The sequence below is a fragment of the Thermobia domestica genome, chromosome 15, assembly GCF_964235325.1.
Source record: "Thermobia domestica chromosome 15, izTheDome1.hap1.1, whole genome shotgun sequence".
In the NCBI taxonomy this organism is placed as follows: Eukaryota; Metazoa; Arthropoda; class Insecta; order Zygentoma; family Lepismatidae; genus Thermobia; species Thermobia domestica.
This window is the reverse complement of record NC_137468.1, coordinates 100,241,653-100,262,031: the sequence shown is the minus strand read 5'-3', so window position 1 is coordinate 100,262,031 and position 20,379 is coordinate 100,241,653. Positions and strand designations below refer to the sequence as shown.

The 20,379-nt window shown below is 35.1% G+C and overlaps 1 protein-coding gene across 2 annotated transcripts in view; it reads right to left on the bottom strand.

The window, feature by feature from the left end:
- Nucleotides 1–17,666, bottom strand: part of Pgant1 (Polypeptide N-Acetylgalactosaminyltransferase 1) — a 70,315-nt gene extending 52,649 nt beyond the window's left edge. For both annotated transcript variants that reach the window (XM_081739996.1, XM_081739997.1), the window contains exons 1-4: nt 16,948–17,666; nt 8,623–8,789; nt 6,239–6,413; nt 3,240–3,449 (exon numbers count right to left, since the gene is read on the bottom strand). In XM_081739996.1, the coding sequence (XP_081596122.1) occupies nt 3,240–3,449; nt 6,239–6,413; nt 8,623–8,789; nt 16,948–17,477 (1,082 nt within the window). In that variant the 5' untranslated portion in view covers nt 17,478–17,666. The remainder of the gene's footprint in view (nt 1–3,239; nt 3,450–6,238; nt 6,414–8,622; nt 8,790–16,947) is intronic.
- Nucleotides 17,667–20,379: the final 2,713 nt, after the last annotated feature.

The following is a 20,379-nucleotide window of genomic DNA, read 5'->3' as shown; positions in this document are numbered from 1 at the left end:
ATGTAACTAATTATACACTTTTAAAGCTAAATCTGGTCTCATCAACCGGAAGTTCAAAGTCGTGGTAAATATGAATTTTCGTCATCATTAAGATTGAAAACTAAGTAATTTTAAGTTCACTATGAAACTTGGAAGACATTAAAGATCAAATAAGTCGTACTATAAGTAAATATGTAAAAGTACATATTCAAAATAGTTTAAGAAGGGAGCAGTATATTTTCAAAAATTATAGTTATCTTCTGAAGAATACAAAACAATGAAATCAAGTTTTACGTCCGACGGTTATGCCGGTTAGGCTAAAGGAGACAGTGATGATGAAAAATGAATGAAATGGTGGAATGAAGGAAGTGGGAGGAAACGGGAGAAAATCCACGCACCCGGCGTTTGTCCGCCACAAAGCTCAGTTGGCGAGAGCTGGGATGAAATCAGGGACTCCATGCACCAGAGATGAACGCTCTGAAGAATAAGTACATAATACAACTAAGTCCGTCGTATTCCATTTAAAACTACAAACAATGAATTTATGAAGTACAGTGAAAAAGTAAGTAAATATACTGCGATTACGAGAATGTTGCTTAATAACGTACCAAGAGGAAGCTACGAGTTACACGTGATTTTACGTTCATGTGGGTCTGAATGCTTTCTGCGTCTAAATTAGAATCTACTAACTGTATGCATCTCTTTTAAAGTACTCTAGTAAAACTTGGATGACCTAAAGTTATCTGCAAGAGTACAGCTAGCATTTGATGCACAGCTCCATATCCGATTATGATTATCAATTACTTTTCTTCTTCAACCATGAGATAATTAGTCTATTAGAAAACAAATCTTTCTTAACAATTTTATGTTTACACAGGGTTGTCTTCAGTGCCAGTAAAATTGGTTTTAGCACTTAATGTAGCTTTTATCCTAGTAACATCATCCTCCAACTGCGATAAACCTTCTCATAATCGAAGTTTGCATTTTACCAACACGAAGCTGAGACCCCTGAGCCAGTTTCTGAAACAATTTTTAACTGCAACTGTCTACAATATTGAAATTAATCTTTCGGTTGTTATTAAACACAGTGTCAAGGATATACACTTCTATTGCTATACTTATGAAGAGAAAGAGAAGGTTTCACATGAAAATATGTTAACGGACGTACTTCAACACAATTAAACCACAGTCAAAAATAAAAACCACACAAAAGATTATTCAATTATTATTACTACACAATAGATGTGAAGTGTAGGTTGAGAAATTCCACTTACTTTAGGATTTTGTTTTAACTTGTATTTTACGAAGTACCTTCAATACATAGCTTTCCAAGTACAGAATCAACAAGAACACAAGAGGAAGATGCAAGGTGAACTTAAGAGAACGTCTGTCTTTTATTTTTACGACTAGCTGAATATACCCATTTTTCGCATGGGAGCTGTATTTGGAAGTCAACGCCTGTGGGAGTCACTATTCATTTCAGCAACTGCGAAAACTATGGACTCGATACTAATATCGGTCACTTTGGGCTATTTTTACATGTCTCGGTATCCCCTTCCCCGTTGACTCTCGGCTCGCATACAATGGTAGCTGAATTTGAAAGTCATCACTAATGAAAGTGTTACTATTGATCTCAGCAACCGCGAAAACTATGGATTTGACATTAATACCGGTCATTTTGGATTACTTTTACATGTCTCGGTACCCCCCCCCCCCCCGGTGATCCCCGGTCCGCAGCGGAATAGGGTGAAATTGGAAGCTAATGCGACCAGAGTTTCACCATTGATCTCAGCGACCGCGAAAACTATGAATTCGACACTAATATCGGTCATTTGCTACTACTTTCACATGTCCAGGTAAACGCCTGATTCGAATCTCGAGGAGAAAAAAAAAAAAAAGCCTCGCCTTGGTCTGGGGCCTGGACCAAGGTATCCGTGACCAAAATTTGGTAACTCTCGGTCAACTTGTCTGGTCCCTAGGCCGGTCCCGGTAAATCCCTCTCTAAAACCTGCCTGGTTCAAAATTAAAAAGCTTCGTCTTGGTCTGGGGTTTGGACCAAGGTACCCGTGACCCAAATTTGGTAACTCTCGGTTCACTCGTCTGGTCCCCAGGCCGCACACAGACAACAGCACAGACAGAAAAACAGACAGACATACACACACAAACTCGCTCTTTATTTTATTTACATTAGATTAGATTGTTAATTGAAATTTTTTTTATCTATCTAAGAAAAATGAAAGGAAATGAAATATTTAGTTTTACGTCCCACGGTTATGCCGGTTAGGCTAAAGGAGACGGTGATATGAGAAATGAATGAAATGGTGTAATGAAGAAAGTGGGAGGAAACGGGAGAACCCCGAGAAAACCCACGAGCACGGTGTTTGCCCACCACAAAGTCCACACGGCGCGAGCTGGGATCGAACCAGGGACCCCAAGCACCGGAGGTGAACGCTCTAGCACTGAGCCACCGCGCCCCCCTATCTATCTAAGAACATTATATAAAAATTAAAATATTGTATAACGGAAGTATCCAAATGATATGAGTACCATACTAATATTACATTAACATATGACAGATTCCCTCGTATGTAAATTATTAGCGTTAGGATACCTGGGTTCGATTTCCAGTAGGAGCTCATGAATTCGAACTCCTGACTAAACTGTAGATCTAGGTCTTGTGAACCATAGTGAAACCAATAGGCGTTAAACTTCAAATAAACTTCAAACAAGAACTATTGCTCGAAAAACCAAAAGCTCTACTTTCCAATTTCCAGTACCCTTCCTGACGCTATGATTACTTGTCGTTAATAAACATACAGACTATTATGTTGTTATTTTCCAAGTGATCTGATATTTATTTTAAATAAGTCACATCCAGATATTTACCTACAATGGATATTTATAGTTACAATGAGTTGAGTTGATTTTGAGTTTAATGTCCCGTTCAGCAGCAAAGCTATATGAGACGTGGACCTACTGATTAACGTGAAATCCGAACTACATGAGCTCCCACCGGGAATCTTTAGTTACAATGATAAATGTAAAATTTCCTTCCTTTTTGGTGGAAACACAATGCTTGCTCGTGTTACCAGCTTAAATTTTTATCGAATAGGGTGTTTTCTTCAGTAACCCTCTTACTAATCAGTACGAATGAAGGTACATTATCTATATATAATGTAAGACAACTAAGCACCAAGTACATTCAAAACTTAAAGTATGATGAAGTAAATAAAAGGTGCAATAACATGTTTTCTTACTACCTTGTTGGAGCTGTAGACACTTTTTTCCTCTTTTCTTCCCACGGCGGCACATCGATCCAAGTAAAATGTCCACTCCACGTAAATCCACCAATCTGGAAAAATTTTCCATTGCCATGGTAATATTCAAGCGTTTTATCATCGATCACATCAATAATTGGCACAAGGACAGCATCTCTTTTTTCTTTTATCCTTTGTAACAATGGTTCCAACCTAAACTCAACGAAAATTACAAAAGATATTTAGATTTCTTACAATTGACATGTATCAAACATAAACACAATATCAAGTAAGCCAGAAAAGTTTAACGAAGAGCTATGAGATAAGGAATTTAGCTGCAAGGCAAATACAATGTTTATGAGACAAAAGCAAAGTCCCGACACGCCACCTCTATCTAGCATCTAACACGTAAGTGAGCAACGTTTGTTCATTCCACTGTCGATAGTCTTTGTATTTTACTATTGATATTTTGATTGATTGATATGTTTAAGGTCATGCATCAGGACGAAGCAACCATACACTTCGTACTGTGTCGTATACTTGAAGAAGATGTCTCTAGCTCGATGAATTGACGGCGGTACTCCCGAGATCAACTACCTTGATATCATGGCCATTTAGAAGTTCTGATCTTAACACACCAGACGGATCATCTGTGGAGAATTATCAAGAGACTAGTTTCTACACGTCGCCAAACTACGAACATCTAAGTGATTCTGTGGAAGTGGCTTTCTTTACAGCACAAACGTTCCATTTTATGTTACAAAGGGCAGACGGCGCTTGCCTTGTACATGGAACACAAGGATGCACAAAAATTGAAACAGTAGCTATCAGAAGGAAAGTGACTTCTCGCCCATCCTGTATACAATAATTGTTATTATGATAGTGCTATTACATAATACCTCACTAGTGGAGGTTAAGTAGATAATAAATACTACGTTCTACCATATACGAGGATATATCAGGAAATCCTGAAATTACTTGACGAAAATACTGAGACAACACTTCGTGCATATAATCGATATGCATATTCACACATTTCTGTCAACGATTCTTGACCTCTTGAGCACAATTATTAGAGAACTAACTAGTCTGCGCTTTATCCAAAGTTCTGTTAGAAATGATATCGCTGAAGTGGTATCTTTTGGGTGAATATTTCGCTTCCGAAAAGGGAAAGAAGTCACTTGGTGGTAAGTCCAGAGATCATGGACACTGTAGTAAGATTTTGATTTCACACTCAATGACTTTCGTTATGATGAAACTAGCACAATGTGCGATGTATTGTCCATTGCCAACAGCAGCACTCACTAGTACGAGGAAGTCTACTTACTGGTAATTTACATGAAATGAAATCAGATTTCTGGTTTAACTACTACGATTTAGGCTACATGAGACGGATGATTACGGAAAATGACTGACTGAGAAAGAATTGGTGGAATGAGAAGTACAGAGAAACAGAACATCGAGAAAATCCACGGCCACAATCCAGATCAATGCTAAATGGATAATAATCCTGCCTTTCATATAACGCAACCGATCCCAATTCCTAGCACATATAATTTAGAACCTACATTAAGCTTGGGATCACATTTCTTTGAGCCTTAGTGCTGGAAAAGAACAAAAATTAACCTCGAAACGTTTTTTATTAAATTTACTTCAGAACCCACAAAGAATGGATTGATACACAAAACTAATTAATTAAAATTGCAATGAATTACTTTTTCTTACACCGAGACTGTGAGAAACATTGACTTAAAACTGAACATAAAATTCGAACCACATGAGCACTTACCGTGTACCAAATCAGGTTTTCGGTACCAAAGACGGAAACGCCTGCCATTTAGTCCTGATGAATATCGTAATCAAGTTTAAGAAATGTGACAGTAGAAAGTGTTTCGAATTGAAAACATGAGAATTTGAATGTTGTGATTAATTACGAGTTTTATTGATGTAAAGAGTTAATTGATAATCAGTTCACGAGATATTAGATAGCTCTGGAAGCGGAGAACTTTTGAGAAGTTTGTAAGAGTATTTATGGAGTGCAAATAAGACGAGTACAGTTAAAAGAAATAATTTTCCCTTGTAATATGGAAACTGATTTTTCAGATGGGTGTGTGTACAAATAATATGATTTTGTGTCTCAAAATAGAAGTTATGTAAATAACAACTGGTGCCAAGGATAAAACCTGGGAATTCCACACAAAGGTATTTTATTCACAGACTGAAAATAACAGTTATGCTAAGTACAGCTAGAATGTGTTTGTGGTTTCTGATACGTTCTTTCTTTAACGTCTTATTGTTAGGCTTGCCTTTAGGCCAAGGAGCGAAAACCAAATACCTTAGTTTGGCGATATATATTTGGGTTTTACGTTGTTTGCCTCCAAATTGCGAAGAAACAATGGCAACCAAACTCTTTGAACTGACTATTGAATTCAAACTTGAAATTTAGTGTCCTGCTCAAGGCTAAAGAAGACCAATGATTATGTAAGTAAAGCTATGAAAGAATTGGTGAAATGAGAATATAGGAGAAAATGGAGAACTCAAAGAAAAAAAAAAAAAAACGGACACGATACTGTCCACCAGAAACTCACATGGAGTAGGATAGAATATTATTATTTAATTATACATAAAAGTTCGAACAGGACGAAAATAATATTGAGACAAACAATAGAAGATTTAACTTTTGTGAACTGAATTATATTAATGCTGAAAAGATCAGTACACTGATGTTAGGTTTCGGGACAATAAGAGAAGTGTTATCACCAGGAAAAGTTGTTTGGACTCCAACATTTAGAATAAGAAAAAAAAATCCCTACAGCAATAACAAACATCACGTAATTTTAGTAAACTGATAATATTGTAATCAGTTATCAGCATCATAATATTCGATTCTTGACCCAAGCTATGCTGTACTTCAATGGCTGCTTCGAATCGTGCTACTTTATTTAGCAAACATTGCATTTTTTTTTTTTTTTTTTTTTTAAATCTTTATTAAATTTACTTACCACTGAATATTAACTTCACAGTGTGAGTCCAAAAAGATAAGAACATCTCCTTTGGCAGCTTTAGCACCAGCCAGTCGAGCTCGAATTAACCCCGATCTCTCCTTTAGCCTCAACAGCTTCACCTTCCTTGGAAATCTTGTTGCAATATAATAATCAAGTTTCTCTCCAAGTTCAGCTACAAAAAATATTGGCATATTAATATATAGCTAAGACTGTAAGCTACAAAGGTTGATAATTTCGTTTTACACTATCGTTAGGAATTATGTGAAACTTCTTTGGAATACAGATTCTGTCTTTGAGCAAAGACTTAACTGCATCTTCTTAAGACTCACAAATTCTCTCCACAGGACGGCTAGGTCGGAGTGATTTCAAGCTGTTTCCAGGGAGCTAAAAACTATCATTAACGAAGTTCATATATATATATATATATATATATATATATATATATATATATATATAAATCGAGTTGTGATCCTCGTTGTAGGTCGTTGGCATGAGAGGGTGCTGGGCTACAAATTTTATTCGAGTATTTTCACTGCAGTTTCCAAGAACAGACGTGTAAGAGTACGATTTGATGTTTTCCTGTATTGAATGTAAGATTGTATTTTAAGCCAGGAGAGAAGGCTTTTTTTCTTTATTTTTTACCACAATCCTAGAAACCACCCCATTCCAGTATAGCTAGAATCCTTGTAATGGAATTCCCTGAGCGCGTCTCCACCCAATTGTAGGCCAGACTGGTCCTGAGGTCAAAGAAAGCCTTTGAAAGTGAGGAATACAAGGACAGTGAACAGAGTACTGGCTTTCGTATCTCGCAGCTCCCAGAAAATTAGAGAAACGAAATTGAGAGGGATCGTAGGAAATTATATGCAATTTCATCTCCTTGCCTTCTTCACAAAGATTTATATTTCTGACAGAACTTTGTTAGGTTCCCCCGACTTTTTAGTCGACAGCTAAATCATACGAAAATTAGATATATTTATTTGTAAATTCTTATTAAAAACTTTTTTTTTTTTTTTTTTAATGAAGAGGGAGTAAATTAACCCATCACTCTTGATTCATTTCAATCCCGAACTTCAAAGAACATATAAAATTTATTGTATTAAAAAAAAATAAAAATAAAAAATAAAGTCACTTAGTACCGTACCTAAATTTCAATATGGGAGACAAGTACTCAAGCTATAGTATCAGGATACAGGCGATTTTTATACGATCTTAATATGGTCAATCAAATAAGTTTGTGGTGGACAACATTGTATCCGCGGGGTTTCTTGTGGTACTCTCGTTTCCAACCCATTGTCAATCCATCATCATTCACTTGCCTTTACTCTCTGTTTTCCTCAGCTTAAAGCACATAACTATAGGACGTTAAACTGACAGATTTCATTTCATTTTTAATATGATTCATGTCCATTTTTCCATATCTTGTTACAGGGATAATGGTTAAAATATCCGGAAACCTTTCGTGTACGCTACTGAATTCATCCCTCATTTTTGACTTATTTTGGCTCCAGGAATGCTGGGAATGATTCAGAATTCTCAAGGAAAATATGCACTGTTTACGTTAAAATCAAATACCTTATTAAGGAAAATTATCGTACATTTTAGAAATAAAATGATTATAATTGGGGGAAAGAAACTACAATCACCTTGTCACTCTTGATAGATTAGAATCCGAGGATGATTCAAAAGTCTCAACGAAAATATACAACATACTGCATCGAAACTGAATAATTTTGCGAAATATATTGAGGACGCTATTTTCCTATCATGATATTTAAATAAGGAAAATTAGGAGTTCGGGGATCTCTTTTTTCCAGCCGCTTATCCTTGACCCGATTTCAACCGCAAGCAATGGGAATGATCTGGAAACCATACAGAAATTATACATTGTATTGTAAAAAAATTGAATAATTTTTATTTTTTTATGCTGGATTTTTTAAAAATCATATTACATACATTTCCAAACTTGTAAGTTATCCTCGTTTCAATGCTCAACATAGGATTACTTGCTAACTTTGCAGGAAAATCACTAAATTGGGAAATTTTACGAAAGTTACCATAGAATTGACAAACAGTCTAACACACAAACGCTTGTTTGACACAAATAATAGAATCTGACCTACGCTCGTTATGTTTGTACACAGTGCATTTTTATTCTAAATCTCATTTACTATATAAATTTCACTTCTAGTAAATTTTATTGTTTGGATAGTGTGACTCATAATTCAAAGAAAAAGGATTGACTCATAATTCAAAGAAAAATGACGCAATGCAAGTGCGTTACTATAATATAGTACGTGACTTAATGCAGTCACACCATTCTAATAACTATGAAACAAATCATGCCTTATGATAATAAACGAAAGAAAAGGAGAAAGATTTACCTCGATCGCTAAAGTCGTCAACTAGAATAATTTCCTTCAAAAATTGAGCAGGTGATCCACGTAGAACACTATACACTGTACGTATTAAAGGGCTCCACGCTTCATTATTAAATATAATTATTACACTTGCGGAAGGTAAATCCTTATCGTATACGATGTCTTGACATCTGAAAAAAAAATGCATTCCACTTAAGAGTAGACAAAAACACATTTAAAGAAAATCACACCATTCAGGTCTACAAGAATTGTAAGTCATGTAGAATATATTTTTTTGAGTTATTTAGGCTAAATCTTACCTCTACGTAGATTCCAAAAATCGTCATTGGAAATTTATCACTTCAACGGTCACCTGGTTTTGGCTGAGCCGAATATTTCTCTGTGGTCAATACGTTTTCTTTTTCTTTCTTTCTTACTTTTTTTTTAAGTAAATACGCGTAATCAATCCTATTTATAATAAGCGTTTTTAATCTTTTAATTCCTTGAATAGGGTTAACAATTATAATGTCTGTCTGTGCTAATGGTAGTGTTGTTTATATTTTTCATTGCATTCCCATGATCCACTCTAGAGTAAAAAGTTTCAGAAGATGTCTGGAATTGCCGAAAAATTCTGTGATTCAGTATAAAGAAATGATTAGCATACGCTCTTCATATCTCGTGGAAAAAATGATTTTCAATATGTGCTTCGGATATGTGAAGAAACTACGGACAGCAATCAAAATATTAGATGTGAAGAAAGAAAAAAAAAAAGGTCAGACTAGTCTCAAATTCTACATTCTTAAGTGCTCTTGCGTAGCTACAACTATTGATATATTTGACGCCACACCACGAACTGTAATACGTCTGCACTGCAACACGTCTTTATACGAGTACAAACACAATTTAGATTAACTGCAATAATACTTCAGAAATTGCACATCTATATAAAACCAGATATTTAAAGGAAATAGATTGCCGTTATCCTGTTTCCCTTAAAATAATAATAAGGAATCTTATTACGGATTTGACATCAATTTATTTTCATCACTCTCAAAAGCGAAACAACACTGGCAACTCATGAAACAGAAAACTCGAAAAACATGATTTCAAATTCTTAACATTAACGTAAGGTTAATATAAACATTATAAAAGTTAAATAAATGGGATACCACCCCGTAAAGAGAAAACGATGATTCCAATATCTCAACTGCTCACGCAGCAATCATCAGCAAGATACAAAAGACAAGGTAAAAGGGGTACAACACCGTTCACGAAAATTTAATAGAAGCGATAGCGCGATACAGGTGCGAACTCCAATATCAGAAATATCTTGAAGTTACGAAGTTACATCTTTCAGGTAAAAGTGTGATCTATGAAAATAAGAAATTACATTGTTTTCTGAAGAACGTATTTGAGGTTAAAACAGACTGAAGATTGAACGATTATTCACTTGGAGAGTCTTGATATACTTTTGTTATTTAGTAATTGCCGAAATTTTTAATGGAAACTTCTTCTTCTTCAGTGGTGTTTTCTTAAAGTATCTACAACAAATTGATCACATCACATGGCATCCATCGATAGGGTATATAAAAAAAAAAGTATCAAGATAAAAACTTTTAATTTAATTTAATTTAATTTATTTATTTATTTATTTACCAATAAAAATATATATAACGTTTTCGTTTCGATACACCCCTACACACGATGAATGACATGTAATGTGATGCATTTGCTGTAGATCAGACTTTCTTAATCAATTTATATCACTACTCTTCTTTAATCACATTCTCTTGCCACGATTCCCATCAATAATTGCTTCTTTGTAATAAGCTTTTTGATTATTGCTATTTGTCGCTTATAGTTGTATATGTGTGTAACCATCATTTTGAATTGTATCTTAATATGCAGTTTTTGCTGTATTATCCTTTTTCAATCTGCAATTTTTCACCAGTATCATTTCCCTTTCATTGCTATTATTTCTTAACTGATTCTTTTTTATAATTTAATATACTGTTTATCAAAATAAATTCAAAATAATCTTTTAAAATATATTTCAGCTACTTTATCCTAATTACATGTAGCTTTTCCACACTACTCTTTACGACCCCATGTATCCCTCTCGCGATCCCCTCTCTTGAGATCCTGACCCCAGGTTGAGAAACCTGCTGTAGATGCTTTAAGAAAATGCCACTGAGAAAGATGCGAATCCCCATTTAAAATTTTGACAATTACTTTTTTATTTATACATAATTCTGGGCATTAGTGGCATCTTCCTTAGTGGTCTGAAGTCCGTCACGTTGAGGGATGACACACAATCTCAGCGAGCACACAATCTGGGGAAAGAACAAAGCGGACTGGGACCTGTGTGTAAGGTACCATCCCGACATTTGCCTAGTGTGAATAAGGAAAACTCACGAAAAACCTCACTCAGCAAAAAGCTGTTACACCATTTCAACCGAGTGTCTCCATCTCGCACAATTACTAAATAACAGAAATACACCGAAATTACTCCAAGTGAATATTTGTAATCATGCACCAAATTTAGTTCCTCAGATTGAATAATTATCGATTCATCATACAATGTTTATCTTGTTTCTCAGAAATGCGTAAAATAACAGGTATTAGGGACGTAAGTAACTTAGTAGGAGACTGAATATTCTTTAGGATGAAAGTGACACAGTCACAAATAAAACAACCAAGGCCATACCTCAAAACAGCAAAAACAGTGCCTTTTATTACAGCGGAAGGAAGTTTCTTAGTAACATAGAAAGAAATAAAAATACATTCTTTCTTTTTTATCGACAATCTACAAGCATGATCACCCTTTCATACTAAAAAAAATATAACTAAATAAATTTTGGCTTCTGATAACTATTGGTTCCCCAACAATACATCTCTATAGGAACCATACGTAGTCATGGTTTTCACTGGACAATGGAAAACTGCTTTCATGTGGTTCACTTTTCGAAGAAAATCAAATAGAAGGTAAGTATTTGTAATATAAGATTACACTAGTAGAAATGCTTACTTATTACTGTATCATACATGGTGCTAAAGACAGACTAAATGCCAGAAAAAACAATATTAAAAATTGATTAAAAGGAGATAAATTAATAAGAGCATTGCTTTGAAAAAATAAGTACTGCGATCTGAAGAAAGTGTCTTGAAGATTGAATCCCATCTGGATTACAATCTCCTTATATACGCACTACTGGTGAGCTATTAGACTACTATCAAGGAGATAATAATTTAAAAATTAGTACAAATATGAAGTATGAGATTAGCCGAGTATTTCGAAGAATAAAAAAGCAGTTTTGATTTATTACCAAGTCGTGAGCTCTGAATCATGCCGGGACTTGAATTCGATGCAGTTGACGGATCCACAGACAGATCATAGATGACGACCTTGCACAAAACAGGCCCGCCCACCATTCGATCACGCCTCCAAGAGAATTGTTTTACTGAACCACACCATAGGTCCCGGCACACAAGCTAACTGGGATTGAATTTACAATGCTGCATCTCTGAGGCTGTCGTACTGGCAATGACCACTACCCTTCCAATATCTTGGATCTCCAATTATAATGATGACGAAACTGAAAATCTACAATCTAACTCAAAAACAAACATTTATATAAGGGAAAGAAAGAAAGAAGAAAAAAATGAGATAAATTATCGACTTAAAAACAATGCATCTTACAAAACACAAATATCGTATTTGGAACAAACAAATCGTTAAACGAAATTATCGTAGTCTGATTAACCTTCGAACAGTGGTTCCAAACCTGTGGACGTACTAGAAGGGATCATGAGGGACCAGCATAGAGGAAGATGGTACTGAAATACTGTGTCGTATTAGCTGAAACAGTTAGAAAGAAATATTTATTCAATAAATAACATCCCTTAAGACAACTCCGTAATGAATTGTTGAGTTCCTCTTGTTAAAAATTCAAAAATCTTCGGGACTGAGTAAATCGTGATTGTGGTTATATATTCTAGAGCCTTGAAAATCACACGCTCAGATGAACAAGTTTATTACGTATATGACCCATGAACAGAAAATTCGGTACTTTCCCGATTCTAAATCAATTCATGGTTTATATACGAGGTTTTGTATTATTATCTGCATCAGCCACTAACTAAATGAGCTTTTGTGTTGTAGAGAAGCGAAACAAAGTCTGCTTTATCAATTTAAAGCGGATTTTTTTTAAAAAGGCCCAAAATTTCCTAAGCAAAAAAGCTAAGCAGAAAAAAAACGAGTTTTTTTCAAAGCAGCGGTGTTTTTTTCTTTTTTTAAGAGCCCTTGCATCTCTATTTTAACACACAGACCATTAACAAAATATTGTATCCGAGTCATCTTATCTGACTATTATTTTTAAAAAAGCCATTTACAGAAAAGACTATAGATTTTGCGAAAAAGTGGAATAGTTTTCTCCTTCTTACAAGTACATAGTGCAGTCGGTTCTGAAAATACACTTGCCTCTGATAAAAAAAAAAAATGTTGTCACATATTGCATGATTATTATTATATGTTATCAATTACAGTAAGACGTCGATAATCCAAACGTCAAAAATTCGAAACGTCGATAATCCGACGCGGTCCCTAGAAGCTTTATACATTTTGTCTTAGCGCTAGCAATAAACAAACAATAGGGTTATCCGTTGACGTTGTGTGAAGTCAGAGTTTTTACAAAAGTTCATTCATATGTAATTGTTTGTCATACATATTTTTCTTTTATTTTCCCTTAGGCCTATACAAGTTAACTTTTAAGTGTGAGTTACAAGAATAGTGTAAGTTAGTGTACGAGCAAGTTCTTTAAAAGCATTAAATGTAAGTTGTCTTACGTACGGTATATTAATTACTGTATGTACTGTATAACCACTGTAGCCGAAATGGCATTTTCTTGGCCATTTTCGAAAATTCGAACTACCTGCGGTCCCATTAGTTCGGAATTTCGACTTCCTACTGTATTTGGACTATATTGTTATCTGTAATATATATATCAGCTTAGTCCTAGATATGAGATAACCAATAATTTATTTTTAATGAAAAGAAAAGCTCCGTTAAGGTAACACTTGTATATTGTTCTGAAAATTCATTCCACACAAACCTATTATTAACTTTTAATGAGCCGAGTACTAAAGAAAGAAAAAAATATCCAATTGAACTAACTTATTTTAATAAGATCGACGGATTCCCGAATGAAGCAGAATTTCTGTCAGAAAGAGCAACTATTACACAAGATTTCAGAAGAGGTTGCAGCAAGTTTCAACAAAATCTAGATCAATTAAGTATAATTGATCTTATGTAAAATGACTCGTATTATTAAACGCAATATCTTTCTCTGCAAGTTAGGCAAAATACAATCTATAAATAATTTACAGGACAACTGTACTACATGAGAGATGATACAACTGTACAAAAGGTGGATGATGAAACACAGACGACTACAAGATGATTAAAAATGCTGATGAACAGCTGAGAAATAAACGTATAAGAGTGCTATTCCGTAGCCAAAAGGCAAATATATGTGCTTTTTCTGTGGATATGTTTTGGGTACGATCCCTGTCGACAGAGAAAACAAATTACAGAATTACACCAAATCTGTAGACAAGATGAAATAAACTTAACTTAAAAGAGAGAAAATGTGCGATTTAGCCAGAGACCTGCCTTCGATTCTCCTTCCCAGTCGCACATTTTCATTTTTAAATTCCAAAAGCCATTAATAAAAACCATTAACCCTTTAACTTACCATTTATTTTCCACATATCGGTAAAAATTTTTTTTTTTTTTTTTTTTATTTTTTTGCTTGATAAAATTTTAATGTTTGTTGTCAATAGATGTTACTGCCTATTGTAATTTTCAAGGTTGGGCCCAACAATACCAGTTATAATGAAATAAAAATAGTAACTTTAGAATCTTTAATAAATTCGCTTCGTCAAAATGCGTATATACAGACTGGAAAAATAATTCCTGAACCGAGCATTTCACCGTAAATGACCATTGAATCTTAAAAACTGCTCAGGGAAATACACATTTCATAATAATTAGTACATGCTTTAAGAAATGTTACTTTAAAATTCCGAGAATAATCGTTTACCGTATCCTAGGTATACATCAATTTCTTCGACACTACTTCCGCAAAATAAAATAAAAATTCTGCCATGCAATCAAGGAAAATAAATTACAAACCACCGCTAGCAATGCGCTGTCAATGATCTACTTTCCATTATCAACATTTGACCTTAGTAAGGAACATTATAAGCTTGGCGCTGCGCTACAGAGAAAAGGAAGCAGAATTTACACTGTCTGGAAGCTATAGACGTCGTGGTTTAAAAATTTACAGAATATTTCAAGATGCCTACATACTTAAAATGAGAGGGGCAATCCATACGAAGTAATCCAACGAGAATTGCTTCACCATTTTATAATCAAATGATTTTTGTTTATGGATTCCTATCCTATGTAATTACAGACTCAAAAAATAATAATTTTATTTTTTAAAAAAACGTTTTCTTAACTTCGATGACTGCTATTTGTGATTGACAACGTGCGTTTGTAGGGTTTTGCGTGAAGTTGTAGAACTCAGGCCTGATGAACTCTATATTGATGAAGAGCTTCGTGGCTAAGCGGTTAGCGTACCGCCTTCGGTGTGGAAGACCCGGGTTCATTTCCTGGCGGCAGTTCATGTGGTTCGGATTCCACGTTGATCAATAGGTTCCCGTCTCATACAGCCTCGCTGGTAAAAGGGACGTTAAATTCAAAATCAACTCAACTCTATGTTTTATTAAAATTTGTGTACAGATCAGTCGAAATTCACCTAGACAGTTTACATCGAAATTGATAGGTTTGCAATGTTCGAAGACATGTTGTTATAATCAGGCTTCATTGTTTGGAGGTGTGTAACTACCTAAATGTACTATATGAAAAAACAAAAGCAAACACAGAAAAGTGCTTCTCTGACAAGTTACAATGCCTCAAAAACAGAAAATTGAAAGAGGAAAAACAATCAAAACTTAGACACTCTGCACCTTTGTTGAGATGTTTAAAAAGTCTGAAACTTTGACACTTAACTCTTTGTTGTGTATTACACTGCTGCATAAATATCGTGCTCATGATCTAGGATTTAAGTAGATTTTTGGGCTTTCGGCATCTATGGCCATGTAGCCCGTCACGTTTGAGGGATGAGGTCTTTCGGTGAGCATACTATCCGGGGAAAGAGAAGGAAGAAAGGATCGGGGGAGGAAGGAAGCGAAGTGGAACCTGTAAGTCAAGTACCACCCTGGCATTTGCCTCGTGTGAATGAGGAAAACCTCATTCAGGGTGGCTGGCCTGAAAAAGCGTTTTACACTTTTTTCGATCGAGTGCCACCGGGAATCAAACCCGGGACTTCTCGCACAGTAGGCGAGAGCGTTAAGCGACTACGCTACGCGGGGCCCGTGTTTATGATTTATCTACATAGGCCCTATTGTTACAGAATTAAAAATCAGCCTGTAACTTCTTGGCATGAATAACAACGTAACAATGGTTATACATAATTGGACAATCAGTTCGTTAAATATTTCGGGGTTATGTTTAGCAGAAGGGATCCAGAAGCAAGTAAAAAAACACAAAATTTACAGAAGAAATGAATGATACAAGTACTTAGACCTAACATAACGTAACCAAATCTAACCTAACCTAATATTAGTAGAAACAAGCGAAATTCTATCATTTTTTTTAGAAAATATGTTGGACCCCTACACTAACATAAAACTCAAACTCAAACCTAATGTGAACAGAAATTACCAAAATTGTAACATCTTTTAGAAAAAACTGTTGGGCCTCTTCCTGTAAACATAGCCATATTTCGTTTTATCATTATTTTCTAAATTTGGCCACCCTATACTATACCTGAATGAATCTTACTTGTGAAATGCCTGTACTGTTTCAACATGTTATCTTGCTTTTCCCGGCGGCTTTGAAATTTCTGCTTTCAAATTATACCACATCCTGTGAGGGAGATTTCAAAAGACGCTACAACTGTTTCGTGCGTAGGTCATCCCATTTCCTCCCACTTTCTTCATTCCATCATTACTATCCATCCCATCATCGTCTTCCATAACCTCGGAACATAACTGTGGACGTTAAACGAACTTACGCTAACGACTCTCAGTAAATAAATTATATAGGTGAACACCGTCTGGCGAATGTAGCCTACACAAATTTCCGATTCTCATTTCTTAAGGGTGCTTTGTATTGCACTCATAGTAATAATATTAGTAGTAAATGTGTAAGACTTAAAATATAGTCTAAATATAAGATGGCCTAATAATAATATTCATACAATTATTACCAATAATACTTACGCTGGATCTCTCGCATCCGGCACTGTTCTCGTATACGAAATTTTATTACTCAATAAAATATTAAAAGCCTCTGTTTTCAGCAGTTCTTCTGCACGTTCTGCCTCAGGTCCACTTAAATACGCTGGAACACCCCCATCTCCCAAACCAGGAACAATTTTTGATTCTTCTCTTCTAATTGCAGATTCGAGATCCCTCTTTAATTTTACACTTCCCCCAAAAGACGAGAATTCAGCGTCCACTACTTTAAAACCTAGCTCAAGTTTCTCTGATATTGGCACTGGTTCTAACGGTTTATCAATAGTATCACCACTATCTACATGACTTTGCCTTACAGGAACATTATGTACAGATTCTTTATTTTCATTTATATCTTTAGATTCTATTCTATCTACATAAACTTCATTGATATTACTATCTTTGTTGGTAATGTTTAATTCTTGTTGTGACCACATAACAACACATGTTAAAGTGAAAGACACTAATCCAAGCACACACAATAGTCTTCTTCGACTGCGAAACAATCTTATCATGTTCACTACAAATAACTATTTTTTTGTTGCTTGCAATTCATTGCATATGTTAAGCTCACATACACAAACTACCCGCTCCACATATACATCAACTCCTCCTGTAAACAACCAACAAATGAAGGAAAACACTTTGCTGTTGCACGAACATCTCTGCTGCAGAACACACACTGCTGGATGGTTGGCTGAATGCAATTGCGATAGTAGTCTGTGTCGGAATTCACAGCAGTGTTACCAACTGCTGAAATGGAAATTATCGCACTTTCTCTAAAAATCCACATAAACTTCATACATGAAATTTTTATCAGGGAACGCACTCTGTAGTGTTTTACGTTTAACTTTGAGATAGTCGGTATTGCAGTTATAATTATTAATTGCATGATTTACAATGCAATCTGCAATTCTTGCGAAGATCATTATGGAATGAGGTTTTAGAAAAATGTAAAATTGTTCGTCGTTTCACAAAATAACATGTTAAATTTCACAGGTTATCCCGAAATTATTTCGGATTATTGGCCCGAATACCTGACGGTATACTTGTAGACACAAGTATCAGATGTTTTTTAAAACAGTGGAGTCAATTGTGCCCTCATAATGGAGGAAAGGGCATGAGTGAGGAATACACGAACTTGAATGAATAGGATAATAATGTACCGAACGAAAAAAAAAAGTAAAAATCAACTTACTTCTTGTAACCTATGAACACAATTAAGTATAAGGTTCACAGTTCAAGGCTAATTTTTAGCAGAAGGGGTCCAGGAATTGTTTCTAAAAAAAATGTTACAATTTTGATAATTTCTGTTCACATTAGGTTAGTTTAGGTAGGTTAGGTAAGTTTAGGTGAGTATAGGATAGTTGAGGTTAGGTTACGTTAGTTTATGTTGAATTATGTTAGTGTAGGGGAGGGGCGGATCCAGGGGAGCGATCGGGGCGATGCCCCCCCCCCAGAAGGGGAAACTTTCTTATTGTATATATAAATTAAAAAACTAATCCCTGAGTTTGAAGCTCTTAAAAGTAGCTCTAAGTAGCAGCATTACAACCCACCGCCTCCAGAAGTCCGTCCTGGATCCGCCCCTGGTGTAGTGTAGGGGTCCATCATAATTTTCCAAAAATGATAGAATTTCGCTTGTTTCTACTAATATTAGGTTAGTTTAAGTTAGTTCGGGTTAGCTTAGGTTAGTTTAGGTTAGGTTAGGTTAGATTTGGTTACGTTATGTTGGGTCTAAGTACTTACATCATCCATTTCTCCTGTAAATTTTATGTTTTTTATGTGTTTTTGGGCCCCCTTCTGCTAAACAACCTCAGTTCGATAAAACTAGCTTTAGTAACCACCAAAACTTATTTCGATAATTACTACAAGAAATTAAACCATTTTTCTTTTTAAAAACTTCGAATTTAATACTTAACAATTTTTCGTCGTCTATCTCAAACAAAAACATATCTAAGATTGATGGCATCCTCATTTATTATATATTAGCAGCATAAATGTACAAATAGCATACGTGTGCAGGTCTAGCACGAAAAAATGGTATCCTACGTACCTTACTATTGTCCTTAACAACATAGGCCTATTATCGTTGCAATCTACCCCACCAAAGCAAAATCTTAAATGACGCGGCTGATTCCGCTAGGTAAAATTATAATTAGTTGAAGTAGATAGTCGGAACTAGAAAACATTTTTTTTTTTTGTTAAAAAAAAAACTTCCCAGTAGGTCTAAATTTAGTTCTGTTCTCTGAGTTATTGTTGATATTACTGTTTCACAGGCAGATAAAAAATACGGATATTTTTAGCTATATTGTAACTAGGGATGCGCTCGAGTCGAGAGATGTCTCGAATCTCGACTCGACTCGACTCGAATTCGAGTCGAGACACACTTTGTAAAATTCGAGACGAGTCGAGACAAACGTATTTCTCGACTCTAATTTTCGAGTCGAGACACGAGTCGAGTCGAGACGGCTCTTAAAAATCTCGACTCGACTCGAATGTCTCGAAAATTTTTCTATAATTTTTAATATTATTTTGAAGAAAGTATTCACTCAGAAACAGCCTTGAAACCAATTCCAGCTTTTATTCCTTCAGAAAGGTACAGAACGCATAAAATTAATAGTTAAATCTTTAAAGATCAAGATTTAATTTTCAGCTCAATTCAGTTAATTAGAACTAATAGTTAATGTCGTTGTATTTGGTTGTACTGCAAATATAATGATAATAATAATAATTTATTATCTAGTTTGTATAAAATTATTATCCGTAGTCTAAATCTAGTTTGTATAAAACTATTGTGATAAAGTGAACTTCCTGGGTTCTATCTCTTGGTAGATGAATGTTTGTCCAGAATCACTATTGGAAATCGGGTTGCAGACCGCGAAATGCATGTTTAACCCTTTGAGATCTGGTGGTGACATTTGCGTACATCATATTTGCGAACACAAAATACTACTTAGTAAATAACCAGTGGTTTTGAAATAGTCTTTGTTACTACTTAGTTTATTATCTAAACAAATTAGATGGAGCACTATGGCTCAGTGGTAGAGCGCTTACCTCTGGTGCGTGGGGCTGTGTTTCGATTCCCGGCAAAGTAGTTTTGTAGTGGACAACATCGTGCTCGTGGGTTTTCTCGGGGTATTCCCTTTTCCTCCCACAATTTCATTCCAACAATTCTTCCATCATCATTCACTTACTTTAATCATTATCTCCCTTAGTCTAACAGGCATAATCCTGGGACGTTAAACTCAAAGATTTCATTTCATTTTTTAAAAAAACCCATTAAATCATAATTAAATTAAAGGCTTATTCTTTTAGTATGGGAAACATATTGACACCCATGGCCGTAATCAGGCTTGAAGATTTGGTCGGACAGACATCATTTAGGGTCAGGCTCTTAAGTATTCTTTTAATAAACAA